Source organism: Colias eurytheme, chromosome 18 (assembly GCF_061535395.1).
Source record: "Colias eurytheme isolate Ceu_HAF_F1 chromosome 18, ilColEury1 Martin Lab GWU primary, whole genome shotgun sequence".
NCBI classification, from domain to species: domain Eukaryota; kingdom Metazoa; phylum Arthropoda; class Insecta; order Lepidoptera; family Pieridae; genus Colias; species Colias eurytheme.
In genome coordinates, this window is record NC_142997.1 from 4,235,796 (window position 1) to 4,256,350 (window position 20,555).

General features: G+C 35.8%; 1 protein-coding gene across 4 annotated transcripts; it reads left to right on the forward strand.

Moving 5' to 3' along the window:
* The first annotated feature begins 254 nt into the window (after positions 1-254).
* On the forward strand, positions 255-20,216 carry LOC149900560 (uncharacterized). Of its 4 annotated transcripts, XM_090112514.1 has the most exons (8): positions 255-412; positions 13,507-13,604; positions 17,304-17,651; positions 17,767-17,929; positions 18,143-18,286; positions 18,607-18,808; positions 19,059-19,292; positions 19,447-20,216. In XM_090112514.1, the coding sequence occupies exons 2-7, from the start codon at positions 13,535-13,537 to the stop codon at positions 19,272-19,274; spliced, it is 1,143 nt and encodes a 380-aa protein (XP_089968640.1). In that variant the 5' UTR covers positions 255-412; positions 13,507-13,534; the 3' UTR covers positions 19,275-19,292; positions 19,447-20,216. The 4 variants fall into 4 exon arrangements, with proteins under 4 accessions (XP_089968640.1, XP_089968638.1, XP_089968637.1 ...); XM_090112512.1 differs by having other exon boundaries at positions 255-416; positions 19,059-20,216; XM_090112511.1 differs by having other exon boundaries at positions 19,059-20,216.
* The last annotated feature ends 339 nt before the right edge of the window (positions 20,217-20,555 follow it).

The window sequence follows — 20,555 nt, forward strand, 5'->3', positions numbered from 1 at the left end:
CTGCTATGTCTCTTCATAGGAGGAGAGGTTAGTCAATAGTATAGTCGGTACTCCGTACTCCGTAGTCGTTACGTAATATTTTTTACATGAACTCAGAAACAGTGATGTAGCGATCTCTCTCACTCTTATGGTATGCCATTTCATGTACCTCTATTGCTATTGCAAAGAGCTGTTAAACAAAACTGAACTTTATGATTATCAGCGAAAAGGTTCATAATAATTTCATCCCTATATTGTAGTATCATGTCAGTCACCGCCGCATACATTCGGACTAATAGACGTGCTTTGAGTAACATAATATTTAGTTTTTGAAATATTTACTTCGTGAATAAACTTTGTGAATTAAAATGTGAATCAAAATTGACAACAGAGATTATTAATTTACCACTGCTATGGATTTATTGTTTTGAAGGTAGGTAAGTTAGTAGAACATTAAATGTGTTTGCTTATAAATTATAATATTTAATATGATTTTTATTTAAATTTAAAGGTATATAAAACTTACATTAATTTAAGTCTCGTTTTGTATTATATGGTTTCAAGTAATACTTACAGCAATATGTAACGATAGTATTAAGCTAATAAACATGTTTATTTTATTTTCGGCGAAAATAAATGTGAAATAAAAATAAGCTTAAAAAACTATATTAGCGATTAGTAGTTAAAGTAGTTAGATTAGTAAATATATTATATTCAAGTTTTGGCTAAGCATTAATACTGGTCCTTGACTATATTAATTCTCAACCTTGAAAGTTGAAGGAGCTTGCGATTCAAATCTGGCTGCCTGACTTGTCTACTTACGTCATGCTCGTACAGGAAAATATCATCTTGAATAAACAAATGAACGTTTAGAATAAAACTTCTCTTTTTTAAATAAATACCTACCTTGAATTTGATATTTTTGGTTTAATGGCATTCAAATGCTTTATAAATTTATGAATACCTACCTATCTTTTTTATTTAACTATTCCTTTTTTTATTTACTTACTTTTTATAGGTAGGTAACTCACAGACATGTATCAAGATAGACTAAGCGAGTGTATGTACTTCCCGTGTCCAAACTAAGTTTATGAAACTTACTTGACGCTGGCCTACACTCAGTCCGCGCTTGCAGTTCGCCAAGGAAAGACGTGAAGCTGAATAAAGTAAAATGCCGAATCGCGCCGTTATAAACTGTAGAAACTCCACAGCTGTGAGTGGCCGAGTTAGCAGAAATGTTTCCTTCCACCGGTAAGTAATTTTCTAATCAGAATATGCACTATTTATTTTAAAATCAAATAAAGAATATCCGTGGAAAACGATCGTGACAAACACGGATACCAAATCATACGAAATGATTCGGAATACATTGCGGCTTTTACTTGGCACGGTAAAGATCGCGTCGTATGATAACAAGCAATGAATAGCGTCTTCTCATTTTTCTGTTCTCATTTTTCTGTCCAATTTTGTGGTTAGTGATGTTCATTTGATGCAACAGTTCTCGATTCTAATCGATTTTATAATCGAACAGAAAAATGATAATTTGAAGGAGCAATTTTTCAGAAAAAAAGGCATAGATTTTTTTTGTCATTTAATACGACTTGACCTAGAACTTTTAAGTATTTTAATACAAAGGTACTAAAAATAAATATTATGACATGGACGCCATTAGTTAAAGTGTCATCTTGGGAGTTTTTTAAGAAAACTCCTTATTGCTTAGACTATGTTTGTTTTTTCAGTTTTCCGAGTAACCGGAACATAAAAGGAAAATGGATCGATGCAACGGGACATAAAGATTGATTGATTGACAGTTTCATTACTTTCTTTCGATGGCCTCTCTAGTACGTAGTACATGGTAACTCAATGGGCATATGTAAGAAAAAACTAAAACACATTAGTTTACTTGTTAGAATATTAAAAGGTTTATAACTTTATTTTATCATCCCTCTGTCTATGGTAATTATCATTTTTCTGTCATGAATCGATTTAGTAATCGATTACGATTCATTTATTTGACTACCTCTTAGACATAGATCTAGTTTGATCTGATTTCTTTCGATTTACTTCGATGGGATAGGACGATACTAGAATCGCCGCGCGAGTGGCGGCCTATCGATTTAGCGTAAAATGAAATTAACATCACTAAAAAGCGCTCGTGACGCGGACGTCATAACGCTTGGAGCAATTAACAAGGCTTGTTAATTGCTCCGACTCATAACGCGTCAAGGTCAGTACAAAAAATATGACACGCTTGGTTTTCATACAGATCATAGGGCGTATTCAGAAAGAAAGCTTGAAACTTATAAGCGCTTATCGGCGCTTGTCATGTTCATATATTTTCCTGTCAGTGCTGGTAACCCGCGCAGGAAAATATATGAACATGACAAGCGCCGATAAGCGCTTATAAGTTTCAAGCTTTCTTTCTGAATACGCCCATACTTGCGTTGTCTACTTAAATATACATGTCTTTGAGGTAACTAGTCGTCCATACATAATTATGTTTACCATAGGCTTGTGGCGTTGCCACTTTTGTTATCTATGTTTTGTTTGTCTGTGGCGTTCCGAAGCGGGACGCACTTGACAGAGTTTCAAACAGCTTCGACCGTTAATTTTCTTATAATATAAGAGCCCACGACGGCCAGACTTTCCTTTCTTTCGGAAAGTTGAAAGTTTCTCTGTATATGTCTCCTATACAGATAAGAACGACTAGCGATTATCAAGTCTGGGTTGTGGTTACTTTGGCAGGAAACAGGTAGTAAGGTTGTATAAAATTGTACCTAACTTTCATTATAGTTTAAAAGCTAAATTTTATATATGTTACTTGGGGACCTATAAAAAGATATTACCTTAAGAGCCAGACAGTTTTCATGGTTCTTACATCTAGCCAGACACATTTAAAGTAATAAAGTTATTACTTATATTTTACTTAGACTTATGTTGATGGAATTTCACGTATCCCGATGACTTTTTTATTGTGTCATCGAGATACGTGAAATTCCATCAACATAAGCCCCCGTAAAAGATAAGTAATAACTTTATTACTTATATATTATACTTTTATTTTTTTAATAATTATAGTTAACTAATGTTTTAGTGGGTTATTTCATATTTGTTACGCTTTTAGGTAGCTATGTGAATTTGATGATATGTTAGTTATTTTTTAAATGTGTCTGGCTAGATGTAAGAACCATGAAAACTGTCTGGCTCTTAAGGTAATATCTTTTTATACGTCCCTAAGTTACATATATAAAATTTAGCTTTTAAACTATAATGAAAGTTAGGTACTATTTTATACACCTTCACTACCTGTTTCCTGCCAAAGTAACCACAACCCAAACTTGATAGTCGCTAGTCGTTCTTATCTGTATAGGAGACATATACAGAGAAACTTTCAACTTTCCGAAAGAAAGGAAAGTCTGGCCGTCGTGGGCTCTTGATCTATTAGTTAATACCACGTAACCTATTTTCATTGTCTCAACCAATGAACCAAGTCTCAACACTTGCTTGTGATTTGTCTCCTTAACTAGACTCTTTGGTGAAACATTCGTATAGATTTAAATAATATTGTAACAGTGAAAGGTTGAATAAATGTTTAATATTATACAATTTACTACTTTCATTCTACGTGGGTAACAAAACCCCATATTGGTGACCCCGACGTGATCGTCGAAAGCAATCTATACGTTTCACCATCAGTCACCTCGTGCTTTCTTCACGGCCTGCTTTTCGGTTGAGCACAGAGCACTAACGAGCTCCCGAGAGGTGGTCTACAGAATCTGTTGCTACGCAATCTTCACGTCGCTAACTGTCGACCTGCTGTCGACACATTGCTGCGCATATTTGAGCGTGCCTTGCCTGCTTGCTGCCTGCCTGGTGCCACTGCTTGTGGCTGGATCCAGGCCCCTGCCTACGTGGTGCATCTCCAAGTTGTGTTCAGTTTTGTGTTATTGTGTGGTGCTTATCATGAGTGAGAGACAACTTATATTAGACTAATAACATGAAGCTTATAGGTTTGGATTTTTAATTCTAATAATACTTACTAATTATAACTTTAAAATAACAATTTCAATATAACATCTGACTGTCATTATTAACTATTAATTGCATAGGTATTTAACATTGAATAATTAGTTGTGCATTAAACTAACATTGCATATTCTTTCTTATTTGTTGATTATTTGTTTTGATTCATAATAATATGTTAAAACTTACCTTTGTTAGATTTAGTTAACATGCTTGTATACTAACTGTTATTAGTTATTTCATAATTTCTTGTTATAATTTTAAAACTAATTGTGTATTGTTATTTGAAAAATCTACAAATATATGTGTTGTTGTATTGTTCTTATGTGGCATGAATAATGTTTAACTTTGTGTTTATTGTAAAATTTTATATACAATTGTTGTAGCTAATCTAAGTATAGAAAAACTTATTTTTAATTTTATCTGATGTTTGTGCATATGAATGTTAGTTTTTAACTTTTTAATATTGTTTAGGTTTTTATACAAGCACTACATTAAGATAGTACTTTGATATTTACAAATAATTGATTATATTTACACCCATCCTTCAACGGTTTAAATTTTTAAGTATTTCCTAATTTCACTCTGTCTATCTGGCTGTTACCATGGCTGATGAGAAAGCTCAAATTGAGCAGCTCAAAGCTGATAATGCTGCATTGCAGTTACAGCTTGCTCAGGGAACTCAAACGTCTCAAATTTATAAAGTTTCCGCTAAAATACCACCATTTTGGCCTCATAAGCCTGCAGTCTGGTTCGCTATAGTGGAAGCCCAATTTGAAATAGCTGGTATAGTGACGGATAGCACAAGATATAGTTACCTTGTTGGTCACCTCGACCAAAGGTATGCTCAAGAAGTGGAGGACATAATTACCAGGCCTCCGCCAGCTGGTCAACGGTATGAAATATTAAAAAGAGAACTTATTAGAAGACTTTCCATGTCAGAAGAAGAGCGAGTGAGGCAGCTTATATCTGATGAGGAGCTGGGTGACCGTCGTCCCTCCCAATTCCTCCGGCATCTGCGTTCGTTAGCTGGAACTACGCTTACAGATGAAAGCATTGTGCGCCAATTATGGATGCGCCGCTTACCTCAACAGGTACAAGCTATTCTAGCATCACAACAAGAACTTGCTCTGGATAAATTGGCAGAATTAGCTGACAAGGTCGCAGATGTAATTAGCCCGAAACAGGTATTCACATCTTCTGCTCCGAATCCTTCCGAACCTTCAGACTTGGATAAATTGACACAGCGGGTAGAGGAGCTGTCGAGACAGGTTTGTGCTTTATTATCCTCTCGCCCCACTACACGTTCTCGATCTTCATCTCCTAGACGGTCACATAGTTCCACACCTTCTCAAGAGAGAGTTTGTTCGTGTCACAAGAAATTCTCTCTTGAGGAAAGATTCACTATTTCATCGCACGTGGTAAGGGCCGCGACAGTACTGGTAACAGCATCTCCAAGCTCCCTGTTAGGGGCCTTGAATTGTAATTTTGTAGTATCCAGTGCGTACTGGGTTCTGAACATCACCTCATCAAGTGTGGTAGCGTACTCAACCGGGACCACGCCTAGCACGGAGCCAACACTGGTCGGACAGCAAGGGCTGGGATACACTGGGTTGGCCTTCCTAATGGGGATGGTCAAGGATCCCACCCCGGTCAACGGTCCGGCCTGCAAGAAAAGGTGGGCAGCGGGGCTGGCTGGGGTGTCTAAAGCTAATGCCCTGCCAGATAGTTATATGGACACAATCTGGCAGTTTATTGTTGACAAGAAACCATCTCTATACAGCTCAACAAATGTCAGAAGGGAGCTCATGATGAAGTACCTGGCCTCGACCAACAGGGACAACGAGCCCCCTATAGCCCGAGCCGTTCTGGGCCAACTGGACCTAGTGTTCAAGGACGCATACCTAAAATCAGTTAACCTCATGGACATGTTTACCACGTCCGGCAGCAGGGTTCTGGAGATACCTGTCGTGTTAGAGGAGGTAATGTGTCTAGACAGCGAATTGGCGAGGGTGAAGGCTCTTGAGGGGCCCAATTATAGTACATGCCGTCTAATCGACAATAATAAATACCCAAAACTAAACCACTCGAACTACCCAAACCTCTATGCAGCCACTCTAGAGTGGGCGCGAAGGACAAAGAAAGTCCAGAAGAATTACTTGGGGAGCAAGTCCCTGATTGATCAAGCCATTAACCAAGATATAGTGCGGAAGGTTCTCAAGATGGCAACATCCTCTGTAGGGTCCAGTACCCTCAAGCCAGAACACATAGAGTGGCTCCGTGTCAGAAAAGGCTACCTGGTACCCACAACACCACTTGCTGATGTTCTTAGTAAGGGACCAACCCGACGTGCAGCCTCCGTGATGGACAGCGAGGAGTCAGAGTCCGACTCGGAGGAGGAAAGAGAAGAGGGATCCAGGAAGAGACAGAGAACACACAGGAGGAGATAGGAAAGCAAAACCAGGAAAGCCATGAGCAAGATCTCTCTTTAAAAACTAACCATCCACACGACAACAGCCAACCACAATCACATCATCCCAAATGGCCAATCCAATAGCGTTCCATGACCGCAACGATCTGTCGGAGGAGGAAGGGGATATGGAGGCCGAGGCATCATCTCAGACATATGCATCCGTTACACTTGTCCCTGTATCCGACACAGGGCCTAAGCAGATCCAGATATAAGGTAGAGAAACCAGAAGCCTCAAGAGGGCATCAGTAAAAGCCTCACTGGGTAACAAAACCCCATATTGGAATTGGAATAATTTAAGAGCAAGGCCAACAAGTGCATCAAGCCTTGCAACTGGAAGGCGGAAAACTAGAAAAACCATCAGTAGAGGCGGCATCTGATTGTTTCTCTCCCGGCCGCCGCTTATTTGTCACCGACCCAAATTCTAAGAATAAATTTCTTATTGATACGGGTTCGGATCTATGTTGTTTCCCTCGACGCCTATTAAAGGGTCCACTCTTTTCAGCAGACTATGAACTCAGCGCAGCGAACGGGAGCAACATCAAGACATACGGTAATATTCCCCTCCATCTCAATTTAGGGTTACGCCGGGATTTTCGCTGGAATTTCGTCATCGCCGACGTCAGCACGCCCATCATTGGCTCCGACTTTTTAAGTTATTACAACTTGTTGCCGGACTGCAGACGCAAGCGATACGTTTCGGTTTCGGTGTCTGTATGCGCTTCCATCGCACAATATCAGCAGGACAGCGTGAAAGCTGTGTCTTCTGCACACTCGCCGTTCGCCGAAGTCCTTGCTGAGTTTCCTGATACAACCCGGCCACCAGGGTTGCCCAGGGTCGTGAAACACGATACGGTCCACTACATAAAGACCACAGAAGGACCACCCGTGTCGTGCCGCCCTCGTCGTTTGGCTCCTCATAAACTGGCTGCTGCAAAGCGAGAGTTCGAGGATATGGTGCAATGCGGTACGGCTCGTCCCTCTAAAAGTTCATGGGCATCTCCTCTGCACATGACAACAAAGAAAGACAACACCTGGCGTCCATGTGGCGATTACCGCGCCCTGAATGCCAGAACTATTCCGGATAGATATCCTGTGCGGCATATTAATGACTTTGCCAACAGTCTTGCTGGAGCTAAGGTTTTCAGCACAGTCGACCTTGTGCGCGCCTATCATCAAATACCAGTATTCGAAAGTGATATTTCGAAGACGGCAATCGTTACGCCGTTTGGCCTCTTCGAATTCCTGCCTGCCGAGATACCTACGGCAAGAAATTCTCCTCAATCACCTCCGCAGCTTCCCGCGCCCATTCCATCCTCACAACCTTATGTCACAAGGTCAGGTAGACGAGTGAAATTTAAGCATCCGTAAAAATTAGTTAATTGATTTGTTTTATTGTTTAACCCATTGACCACCGTAAGGCCCGATCGGGGCGCGACACAATAGATTTTCTATTGTGTCTGTGATTCCGAGGACTGATGGATTAATTATTATTATTTTAATTTTTTTTTTCACCGTAGCCTATTTCTCTCCGTAGGGGGGTGGTGTGGCGTTGCCACTTTTGTTATCTATGTTTTATTTGTCTGTGGCGTTCCGAAGCGGGACGCACTTGACAGAGTTTCAAACAGCTTCGACCGTTAATTTTCTTAGTTAATACGCAATAGCCACTACGCGGTAGATACGTAACCTATTTTCATTGTCTCAACACTTGCTTGTGATTTGTCTCCTTAACTAGACTCTTTGGTGAAACATTCGTATAGATTTAAATAATATTGTAACAGTGAAAGGTTGAATAAATGTTTAATACAATTTACTACTTTCATTCTACGTGGGTAACAAAACCCCATAGGCTCAATAAAAAAAAATGTTATTCCTAAACCTTTTAGGTACCTTTATACTATGAAGGTAGGTACTGTATGAGATAATACATAATATTGTAGGTACAAAAAAGTATTTTGTAGGTATTTTATTATCTATGGGTATAAGATTTATCGTTATCTACCAAAACGAAAAGATAAACGAGCGAGTCAATGCAACATATAAATAAGTAGGTAGGTATGTAATATGTATGTTTCTGAAATTGCACACAAAAACATGGGTTGTGTGTTGTGTAATTATACAGGTGTCCCAAAAAGTAGTGATGAACGGAAGGTGGGAGGTAGAGGACCTAGAGGGCTATACGAATCACCACCATGTATGTTGTACGATTTTTCGTATTTTCGGAGTTATGACATTTTTTTCAATTTTTCATCTATCGCTGAGTACGATGAGATTTTTATTTATGGTGACGTGAATTATTGCGCTAGATGCTTGATTTTTTTGTGTGCTAAGCTGAAAGATAGGCCAATTCAGTATGGTAACATTTTACTATCGTTAGATCTTCGAATGGAATAAAAAAAAAGAATTAAATGCCAAGAAAGATAAAATTACCCAGTATGTTCACAACTTCAAGGACCCATAAAAAAATAAAATTACATAAAATAGTTTTCCATTTGGCTTTTAAAAACTTGCTCTATCTATCAGGTAGCTACCCTAAAATTTTCATTTTATTATTCAGAAGGCTTCAATCGAAAAATTGAAATCTAAATGTGGTAAGTGCAAAAATGTTATTTAGGATAGCCCTCTAGGTCCTCTACCTCCCAGCTTCCGTTCATCACTACTTTTTGGGACACCCTGTATGTACTGTGTTTTAAAATTACATTTACCTTATTCTCTCTGGCAAAGTAGGTAAAGATAGATATTGAAAAGGCCTCTATTTTATGATAGAGAATTTAATTATAATTTTAAATTTAATAGTTATTACCTACCTACACATTAATATTATATTGGTAGCTGATATTACAAGGTAGGTAAGTATAATAGCAAAAATCTTGATTCCAAGTGTACCTATCTGTAATTAATTACTTTATTTTTAACCTATAAGTATCACAATAATAAACATGGTACATCTCTGGAACAGCTAGACTGATTTTAACGGGACTTTCTCTGACTGATAGCCGATGTAATAAGGAGTAACTTCTAGGATGATTTTTATTCTGATATCAGATATTTCATAACGATCAGGAACATTAGGATTAAAAGGAACGCAGCTTGTTTCTTATATCTCTTATAACTCATAGTAGTAGATCTTCAGAGGATCGTTTAAGTGTTCTAGTATCATGTAGGTTAGAATGAAAAGTATGTATGTACTTATAGAGGTTTTGATTATAATCATATTTCTAAAGCAGTCACTAAAGCTATCCACGTGCTAATTTAACATTATTAGATTAACACGTAATCTGCACTTATCTGAATTCCACATATACCTAGGCTTAGTACCTAGGTTATAATTTTACCATACTTATGACTTTTAAGTTTCTTAGAGCTGAGTTGTTCACCTACATAGCTTATCAGCTGAACGTCGATAAGAATGTAATAAATTACACTACACAGAATAGGAAGGACGGTATGTAGGATATTATGTATATTACTTTAATATTGGAATATTGGATACCACATTATGGTCATAAGTTAGTACAAAGTACAAACTACAAAGAGAAAAGACACGACTATTACGATATTATCTTGGTACTATTTTTGTCAAACGTTTTGAGGGTTGCAGACAATCAACAAATTAATAATTGCGTTTTCATTCCGACTTGTAAATATAAACAAACAACAAATGGAGAACCACACAATGGTGGGATAAATTAATTACGTCATCTGGTGACGCGATACAATCGAGTTGAATTTAACTATTGCGTCGATATTTGATGCGATACTGCGTATTTTCCAAAATATTAACACATTGTGGCATAGTATCTACTTCAAATATTTCTCATAGTTCCTAATACATCTACTTATTTCACGATATAATATGTGGAACAAGAAGATAGACAACATGGTCCTTCAAAGTGTCCATTCTCCTCCTTCCTTCTAAAAGTATTTCATGTATATTTCACAAAAAAAAACAAGTTTGTTTCCGAAAAAGTAAAAATTTAAAATATTCAAAAAATAATTCCCCATATTTGCCCTTAATGATCGAATCGACATACATATAATCACATATTACGCTTTTTCTGTAAGCTATGGAAAATTTTTGTTTGTGAAAAAATAAAAATACGTCGTTAGAAGGAAAGCTCTATACTGGGGGAAAATAAGCTTGATAGAAATCTATTATAAACATGGCCTCGAGATCTCGACCTAACACAATAATTACTACAAAACATTCTGTCCTATCTGTGCACTCCAATTATTTTCTCATGGTAAGTATAACTTTTTGGAATGTAGAGCACTATAGAGTCATGACTCTATAGTGCTCTACATAGTTTACAGATTAATACCGCAAGTAGAAAGTATATGAATTACAATCTATTCTATGCAGTTTTTTTATTTGATATGAGATTAAGTAATGAGAGAGAAGAAACGTTAAGGCTTTTACATGCGCTAATAACCTTGACCATACTTGACGGATCTCAAACCTCTCCCGCTGCACCTTCTTTTTTCCTCGCATTTTGTATTTAAAAAGATACTAATCAGTGAAACAAAATATCCTCGTCAGGGACTGTTGTGTAACTGATAATTTATTAAACATAAAATTTTCAGAGCTCTAAGTCAGCAGGTTACGAAGTTTATAGAGTATTTGCGGAAAAATCGATGACCACGGCACATTTTTTTTCTAGAAATCTATTAACTTTGGAAAAAATTCCTCGCGAGCAATTAAAGATCAAAGACCATCCTATTTTATAAATTTTTTTTCGGCAATGTGCTTTATGTTGTACCAGACTTTATAGAGGTTGAACATAGTCGAAATTGCCGGGTAACGCCTTAAGAGCGAGTAAGTAAGTACATATTATGTAAAAAAGTCTATATAGCATAGAGCTGCTATACTGTTGTACAAGTCGCGTTTGTACGTACCTAATAGCACAGACTAATAATAATATACTACGTATACAATAATAGGGATTTACGAATAATGTATTCATTTAGAGAGTAAATTCCTTAATAAATGTGGCGCCGAATAACATGAAAAAGGCTTCTTAGTTCTTTAATTATTTAAGAACAGTCATCCAATTTTAGAATAAGACCGTACATAAGTATGAGCACAGACTACTTAATAATAATATACTACGTATACAACAGACGGTGCACTCCATACAAAAAAAGTTGCACTATGAATTTGCGCCAGCGGTATGAGTAAAATTTTATTCCCATAAAGGATGATCTCAGAGGTCTGAGGTGTTAATATATAGACTACAGGCCCATATTGAAAAAATTATGGGTCATTTGACCCACCACCTGACCTATCTAGAATGATATAAGAGCATAAAATAATAAGATTCAGCACTATGACGTCACTTGTAAGCTGTCCACCTGAGTGCAGATGAGAATTCGAAGGTTCAGGTAGAGATTTTCTCCCCTTGTCTCCAAGATTTTTGTACGGCGTTGCGGAATAATTGATTAAAAGTAGTATAGAAATAGTATGACACAGATGCCGTACAAAAATGGTGGTCCACAAAGTCGGAATTTATTTTTATTTTTCGACAGTTGCCGGGGTAAATTTGGTCATTTGATTTTGTACGGCATCTGTGTCATACTATTTCTATACCACTTTTAATCAATTATTCCGCAACGCCGTACAAAAATCTTGGAGACAAGGGGAGAAAATCTCTACCTGAACCTTCGAATTCTCATCTGCACTCAGGTGGACAGCTTACAAGTGACGTCATAGTGCTGAATCTTATTATTTTATGCTCTTATATCGTTCTAGATAGGTCACCTGGTGGGTCAAATGACCCATAATTTTTTCAACAAGTGCAAGTTAATGAATCACAAGTTATTAACATTCACCTTAATTGGCAGACACTGACTTGTTTAGTTATTTTTATTTATTGTGTTCATATTGTACAAAGTACACACTTAGTAAAATACAGAAATATTGTACTAATTAGCATTAACAGCAAATCTATAATATTATATATATTTGAGTTTGGGTCACCGCGGCATCACGCGTGAAGGGGTAGACCGATTTCGATAATTCTTTTTTTATTATATGTATTCCTTGAAGTACGAGGATGGTTCTTATGTAGAGAAAACGTAAATATGTACCACGGGCGAAGGCGGGGCGGACCGCTAGTACATAATATAAGTCAATCCTAACCAGGCGTTATTTGTTAGAGGTGTCAAATGTTTATAGCTCTACTTTCACAGCTTTGGGGTAGGTTTAGTTATCATAGGATATGTTCTGTTTAGCTTGTGACTTGCGTCCATGAAAATGGCAAATAATGTATGAAATATATATGTAAAAATGTGCTAAGACAGCTTTAAGGAATATTATCAGAAAGTGTCGAAAGCGAAACCGCACTCGAATATCAACGTTGACTATTTGTATATTACCAAAATCCTTAGTATGATGTCACAATTTTCTACTTTGAATATAATGTCAGTAAGTACTTAAATCACATAGTTACCTACTAGGTACATAGAACCAGTTGGCCTTGGCAAATTGACGAACTATGACCACAGCTCTTAAAATATGTATAGGTATTTATGTACTTTAATTTGAGCATTGTTATCTTGTTGTTATTTTTAAGTTGTTATTTAATTTAATCGTATTGTTTTTTATTTCAATTTAAAATAAAGCATGTAAATATAAATAAATTACCAATACGAATTCTTTAAAGCACTGTTTGTATTTTGTTTGCAATACATACAGTATATTTCAAGAGTACTTATCTAGAAAACATTATTTTTTGCAGCTCTATCTATAATTTTTTTTTCCAATAATGGATTAAATGGATAGCGGAGGTACAGGATAGGATATTCCGTTTTTAGCAATTGATGTAAATATCCATATAAAAATCAATCGATATTAATTGGGCGTTACGACGCGACCTACTTTGGGTTGTTAGTTCTTATCATATGAAGCTCATTTTTGATAAGTGTCCCTTTGGAATATAATGCATGACTCATAGATATATTGTAGCTAAATTAATGAACAACTCCTGAGTGCCTATATTAAGGTCCTTACGTTAATTTTTTTTATTCTTTTTCAGAATAAAAATGTGACGCAAGAGAAACAAGATGACCGTTCTTCTTTATAATGCTTACGAACTGGAGGAAAGAGCCTCGAGGCACCTCAACGTTTGGAAAGGTAAAATAAATTAAATAAACTAATTTAGTCCGTTTCAGTTAAACCTTGTTCACTTTCCCTGCTAAAAAAATACCTGACATATTATAAAAAATGCGATATTTTTGTATCGCTTTTTTATAATGAAGAGCGCGGATTTTTCGAAGTTATTACGTTCCTACTTAGTGTCATGTGTTTTTATTTTAAAAAGTCTACATTGAGCACTCATTGATTTAATTTTAAAATCGAATATCATCATTCATCACATATGCAAATTGTGTTGAGTAACATTCATGTAGAGTAGACAATGAATTTGTTAACACTAACAGCATTTAAAAACCTCAGTTTGAATAACAAATGATTTCTACGTTTATAAATAGTTGTAATCAGAATTCGATAAACGTACATTAGCACCAATTTAATAGATAAATAAATTTATCAATTTTATAGCTCAAACAAAACCCACGATCGAATTTAAACATGCATTTATTTAATTTTATCACATTGCTGTGTAATCTTAGCACTGTTTAAATTGGTACAACATTTGTTTTCTTGGAAGAGTTAACTATTTAGCGTAGGTTTGTTTAGACGTTAAAATATTTTTCACATAGGTAACTACTAACTTATGAATAGATTATAATAATTATTGATAGTGGTAACGCTACCGGGCATTTGATTACAATGTATTTCGCATCGTATTATGCATTACCATGGAACGTGGGTATAAAAGTTAAAAATACCCTAGTGATATAGAACAGGATAAATTTGTCGAATGAGGCCGGTTTGTTGTGGCTATAACCGTGCGCTGCGGCACATATTGCGGGATACCATTCATGACATCATTGTTGGTATACGAATTTGAATTCGATTTTTTATTGATTTATTAATCAGATGGATTTGGATTTGATAATAGAAGCAGAGGCGGCTCGCCCTAAGGAGCGCTGGTGCAGTGAACTCCCATAAATAATTATAATAAAATCATAAGGTAACGGCACCAGTCGTGGACAAGCATCCAGTAATGGACAAAATAAATATTAAATTTAAATATTAAGACCAAAATGAACGTTATATAATTTGGCAATACTTAAAATAAAACTTTGGTTCATAAGCTATCAAAATACGACATTTCATCTTATTCGGCCAAAATGTTTGAAGATGGCAGAACGTTTTGTTTAGTTGCTGCGACTCGTTTCGAAGAAATCCGTTTTTACTAAGAAAATCCTTAAGGAAGTGAGGACACAATTTTGGTTATAAGAATTTTTGTATAAATGTCAGCAAAATTTGATATTACTTTTATTTATAGTAATTAAGTGTACGAAATATTACACGATTTAGTATCATGATAGGTTATGTTGTTTAAATAAAATTCATCAGTGTTCATAACTGGATTTAATTCTATGGATATATCCATTTATGGACATTTGTCGAAAATAAACTTTTTTTAAAGGTATTAATTACACGCGCTTTTCTGTATTGTCTTTTCTTTCTGATTAATAATATACCTATCACGACCATTTCAAACAAAGGATTCCAATATTGTACAACAATTGTCCATGACTGGATTTGCTTTGGTTCCTATAATGGACATTGATATTTTTTGTTAAAATTACACTAATGGGTCCAACAACATAATATCTTATAGAGAGATCTAGAGAGTTCTCTGATGAACTGTTTGGATCGTTGTCTGCTGCTAAATTCCACCACCATATAGCACACACGCTTAAATTTCATCCACACCATCTTGACAACAGTTTAAAAAAATCTTTTTGTCTCGTGCTACAATTTGGAATCCATATCGATGGACCGATCAGATTGCTGCTGGCGGATTCAGATTGGCGATTCACTTCACGAGTGTAGCGGAATGCCAGGAAACAGAGAGATACGGCGGAACATCGTGACGCGGGTAACATCTACCCCCCTAGAGTGATATGACGAAGAAGAAGAAGTCCCAAAATGGATGGAATGGCAGTACTTTTTTTAGTTATATTTTTCATCCCTGACTTAAAAAAAAAACATATTGGTGTTTCTTAACTGACATAACTCGTATTTAACGATGCATTTGTGCAATTTTTGCCTAGAAAATGGAAATTAAGTTTTAAATATTATAAGTATGCAAAATAATTAATAAGTACTATTTTTTATAAATACATCCCCGATTTATTGTATTCCAATCATCATTTTCAAGATTCTATTGATAACTATAAGTCTTCTCCAATTGTAAATAACTGGAGAAACGACATTAGGTACAGTCCATAAATGGGTGTTCATAACTGGATGTTGTCCAAAACTGGGTGTCCATCATTAGATTTTTCACTGTCCAACACTGGTGCAAAAAAGTGGTTTTTTAATTTATAAATAACTTCATTATTTATGCATTGTAATCTTTTTTCTAACATTGGTTACGTTAAACTAACATTGAACTAAAGGTATAACTAAACAATATCCAATAAAGTTAAAAAACCTACGAGAAATTTGCAAAAAACTTCAATTTTTTCCTTAATCTGTACAAGACTGGTGCCGTTACGTTACTCCTTAATTTAATTATTAACATTAATTATTACTATTTAAAATCAATCGTAATCTTTAAAACTATTGTTAATACCAATGAATATATCCATCATTCCATCATCCCATACACCTGTATAATACCTACTTTATTATGTAACGCGCGAAGCGGAGCGCTCACGATTGCGCTCCATTGAAAAAAGATTTAGTACATTTCCTAATACGAAATCCAATAGGAGTGAAAGAGAGGGTTTTGCCAGAGTCCTGCGCGTGAAACAAAAGATTTTCTATGGAAAAGTAGCAAAATTCGGAGCGCCGCACCCGCAAACGTTGCCGGTTCGTTTTTACCGCCCGGCAGGACAGCGATTGCGCGCGAGGTTGCCAGTTACCACTTCTATAATATAAACAAACACTCGAGTCAAGTCTTCAATGCACGCGCGCGATTCATGCAATTTTCTAATTAAAATTATAAAATATGTGTTGAAATAGCCTGTAGTTATCAGTATTACTTGTGAGTGTTAAAATGAACAATAATTATAATGTGACGTTCATTAAAAAGTGTGATAAAACGTTACAAATTCGGCTTGAAAGCTAAGGGACCGCCACGGCCTGAACTTGATCTTACGCAAAAATGTACGACAAAAACGAAAACATATACGCGTGTGTTTAAATCTGAACAATATGTGAAAACACCGTGGTTGTGTGGTTGTGATGAAAGCAACAAATTATTTTGTTTTCCGTGTCTTTTATTTAAAGCGGGCGCGGCCGGCGGAGGTGAGAGTGCTTGGACTGAAACGGGCGTTGACGACTTAGCTCATCTTTCAATCAAGGTGAAAAAACATTCACAATCTCGGTACCATTTGTTGAATGAACTGCAATTGGCGTCTATCGGTCTTGTCGCTTTAAGTTATAGATATTTTTGCACACCAAAAAGAAAGACGTATCACGTATGCATTTTCTTTATAAGTAATTTTTTTGATAAATAATTGTACTGCTTTACACCATGTATTTTCAGTGTTTTATTTCAAGTGAACACCCATAAAATTTTGTCACGAGCCGCCTCTGAATAGAAGCCTTTTACGCACAAAGAGTCAGGTGTACAATTTAATTAAAAAAAAAACACGTCGTTAATTTAAAATAATTACTTAATTTCTTTATTAAACTAACTATAGTATAAACTATATAAGTAAATTAATAATGTTTTTTTTTGTTTTCTAGCATGGCATTTAATATTGTATGCACTGGCGGCTGTATTCGGAATACTCAACTATGTGTTCCTACAAAATGCGATGGAAATGGTCGATAATAATTGCGTCCTATTTCCGCGACAACTCGCTTTTCGAATTATCGATGCGACGACTTTCGTGGAAAATAAATCAAGTTCGCTCAATGATAGTAACAAAATTGCCAATAATAATGCTCAATTAGAACCTGTCCATTTTGACAACATTACTGAAGAAAATACTGAAAACGTTAAAAGGGATACATCACAATTGAATGAAACAGAATCAAATAAAAACGAATCGACTTCGACGAGTGTTGATATTGGTGACATTACACTTACTGGTGAGAAATTACTTGATTGTTGAGACTATAAATTTCAAAAGAAAATGTGCTGTTTCTTTCCTAAAGCATTTAACATGTCATTGAAATTTTTAAAATATATGAAATCGCATTGCAGCTGACGAGAGACAAAGGCTGGTGTTGGACACATCTCGGACACTGTTTGGACGAGACAGCGACTGTCAATTTACTGAGTACATTCCGGTCGTGTCTTTGATCGTCGCAGCGACATGGGCGACGTTATTTACAATGTGTCCTGGTGGAGGACACTCACGATCTGGGTAAATATATGTAGTAACTATGATCATACTTTGTTTGAATCGAACACCCCTCCCAACCTTCGGTTCTACGCTCTCTGTGCCAAGGAGGTGTGTTTTTGCAACTTGCTGGATCAAATATGTATATATTTCCAAAAACATTACGTATATGCTTTTATTCACTTGTGCTGTTACCGCTCTAAAAGTTTATTTGAATCACCTTCAATTTAATTTCAGGCTTCAGCAGCCTTGGCGAATATTAGCGCCTGCGTTAATTTTCGCCATTTTAATGGTAGGACTGACTGGACACAATTTTGCAAGAACTAATATGGGGCTACAAAATTTCTGTGCAGCATTTTATAACGTAACAAACGCAACGACGTAAGTCCTAAAACTTAATTATTATTTTAATTTGTAATTTCAAGCAAAATTTTTAATTATAGCAAGCTAATGCAAATGAAAGAAATAAATTATTTGAATTTTAATTTTGAAATTATGAAATGTGTAGGTACGATGTTGTTCATATATAAATATAATTAATCGAATAGCATCTAAAAAACTTAAAAAAGTTATGTTTGCAAAATATAAAAATATGAGATATTTGTAGGTTTTTTGTAGGTAAATAAAATACAATTATATGTTTTAATACATTTATTTCTATACATTTAACAATTCTACTACAATCTATCTCGAAATTCCAGTTGTTCATCCGTGGACCAGTACCTCCTGCGGTCCGTGAACGCAACATGGTCGTGGGGCGGTCGGGCGGCGGCCACGCGGGCGGCGAGCGCGGCCGTGTGGGCGAGCTGGGCGTGTGCGGCCGCGCTGTTCCTAGCCCGCTGCCTCGCCGCGCCGGACTTCCGTGTGCGACGCACCGGCGCGTACTTGAAAGATCCGAACAATGTAATTAGTGTGAAATGCTATCAACAGAAACAACTTACAATAACGCTCAAAATTTGTCCGAAACTCTGTCCATTCTCGTGAATAGGCAGTTTTATGAGATTTTTTATTCTCATAAATTGGTTCGAGTTTTCGATAAATTGACCTCAGTAAATAATTATAAACTAAATTACCACTTGGTACCTAAATAGCTAAATTTTGATATAAGATAATAATTTTGATGTAATAAGTATATTTTAATATTAATTTACAGAAAGTAACGCCGTATCTGAAGAAAACTAAGCGTGTGACGACCAGCTCACCGAATAAATTACGAGATAACACATCCATCCAATCAGAGCCCACTGTTACAACGGAGCTGGTTACAGCTTCCATAGAACAAGGCCAAGACACGGCGCCGGCTTCATTACAAGTCACACCCGTTAAATCTGCTTTTAAGGAATCGATAGAAATGACCACACCACCCTAAACTATTTTAATCAAGATTCTTATTTTATTTATTTATTTAGAAAATAAGCTTTCACATTTATTTAAAACACAATTTTGCGATGCTAAACCTTACGAGATTTGTAGCAACGCTCACAGTCGCATAAACACCGTTTGTTATTCGCAAGGAAGACAAAAGATGTGCCTACATAAACCTTATTAATATGCTTTCTTGTGTGATGACTGTTAATTGTTATAGGTATGCCAGTGATCTTCAGTTCTGAAGTCATATTTAGGTGTATAATTTACTGCCTGCCAATTTTTTTAGACTGCTTGATACTTCAAAATAATTTTGAATTAGAGAGAGATTAAGAAATATGTAATGCTATATTATAGCTATGAATATTTCCGAAAATGTCTTATTAATCTTATACCATTTTATAAAATGTATTACAATAATAAATAAATAAATATTATAGGACATTATTACACAAATCAACCTAGTCCCACAGTAAGCTCAATTAAGGCTTGTGTTGTGGGTACTAGGCGACGATAAATATAATATTTAATAAATACATATATAGATAAAATAATTGAAATATAATTCTAATAACAAATAAATCTTTTGTAATATGCTCAAAATTTGAAAAATAGAAAAATAGAATGCTTATGTAAGATTTAAAAATCGCTCAAAATATTGTGTTCGACGCTCTTTGCCTAAAACATTTTCAAAGGCTCATAAATTATGTTATTCATAATATAATGGAGATAATTTGTCTTTAAGGTTGCTTACTAAATTGAATTGAAATTATATGATAATATTATATAAATCTAGTAATACTATGTCACTACAATTATACATCATTTTAAAGATATGTGTAGGTACCTAATAAAGTATGTATATTTTATACCTTCGTGAAATGATTATAAGGGGTTGTTACTTTAATTATGTTTATTTATTTAATAAAAGAAGAGTTTAATTTAATTTATGCATTTGATTTATCCTTATCTCATCGTTTTATTAATTTTTCCAATTACAATAAAACATAGCCCATAAAAGTGAAGTCCCGTGACCGCGGTAGGTGGCAACTGGCAGATGCATTATTCATACATCTGTTTCACTGATCGATTTTTCTTTAGGGACAAGTAGGTGATCAGCCTTCTGTGTCCTGCCAGACCGAGACATTCTTTTTTTTTTTCCTCTCCACCGGGAATCGAACCCAGCTGACCCCTCGGTTCTACGCTCACGCGTCTACCACTATACCGAGGAGGCGGTCAAAACATAGCCCATAAACAACTCATAACACGTACATTACGCTCACTT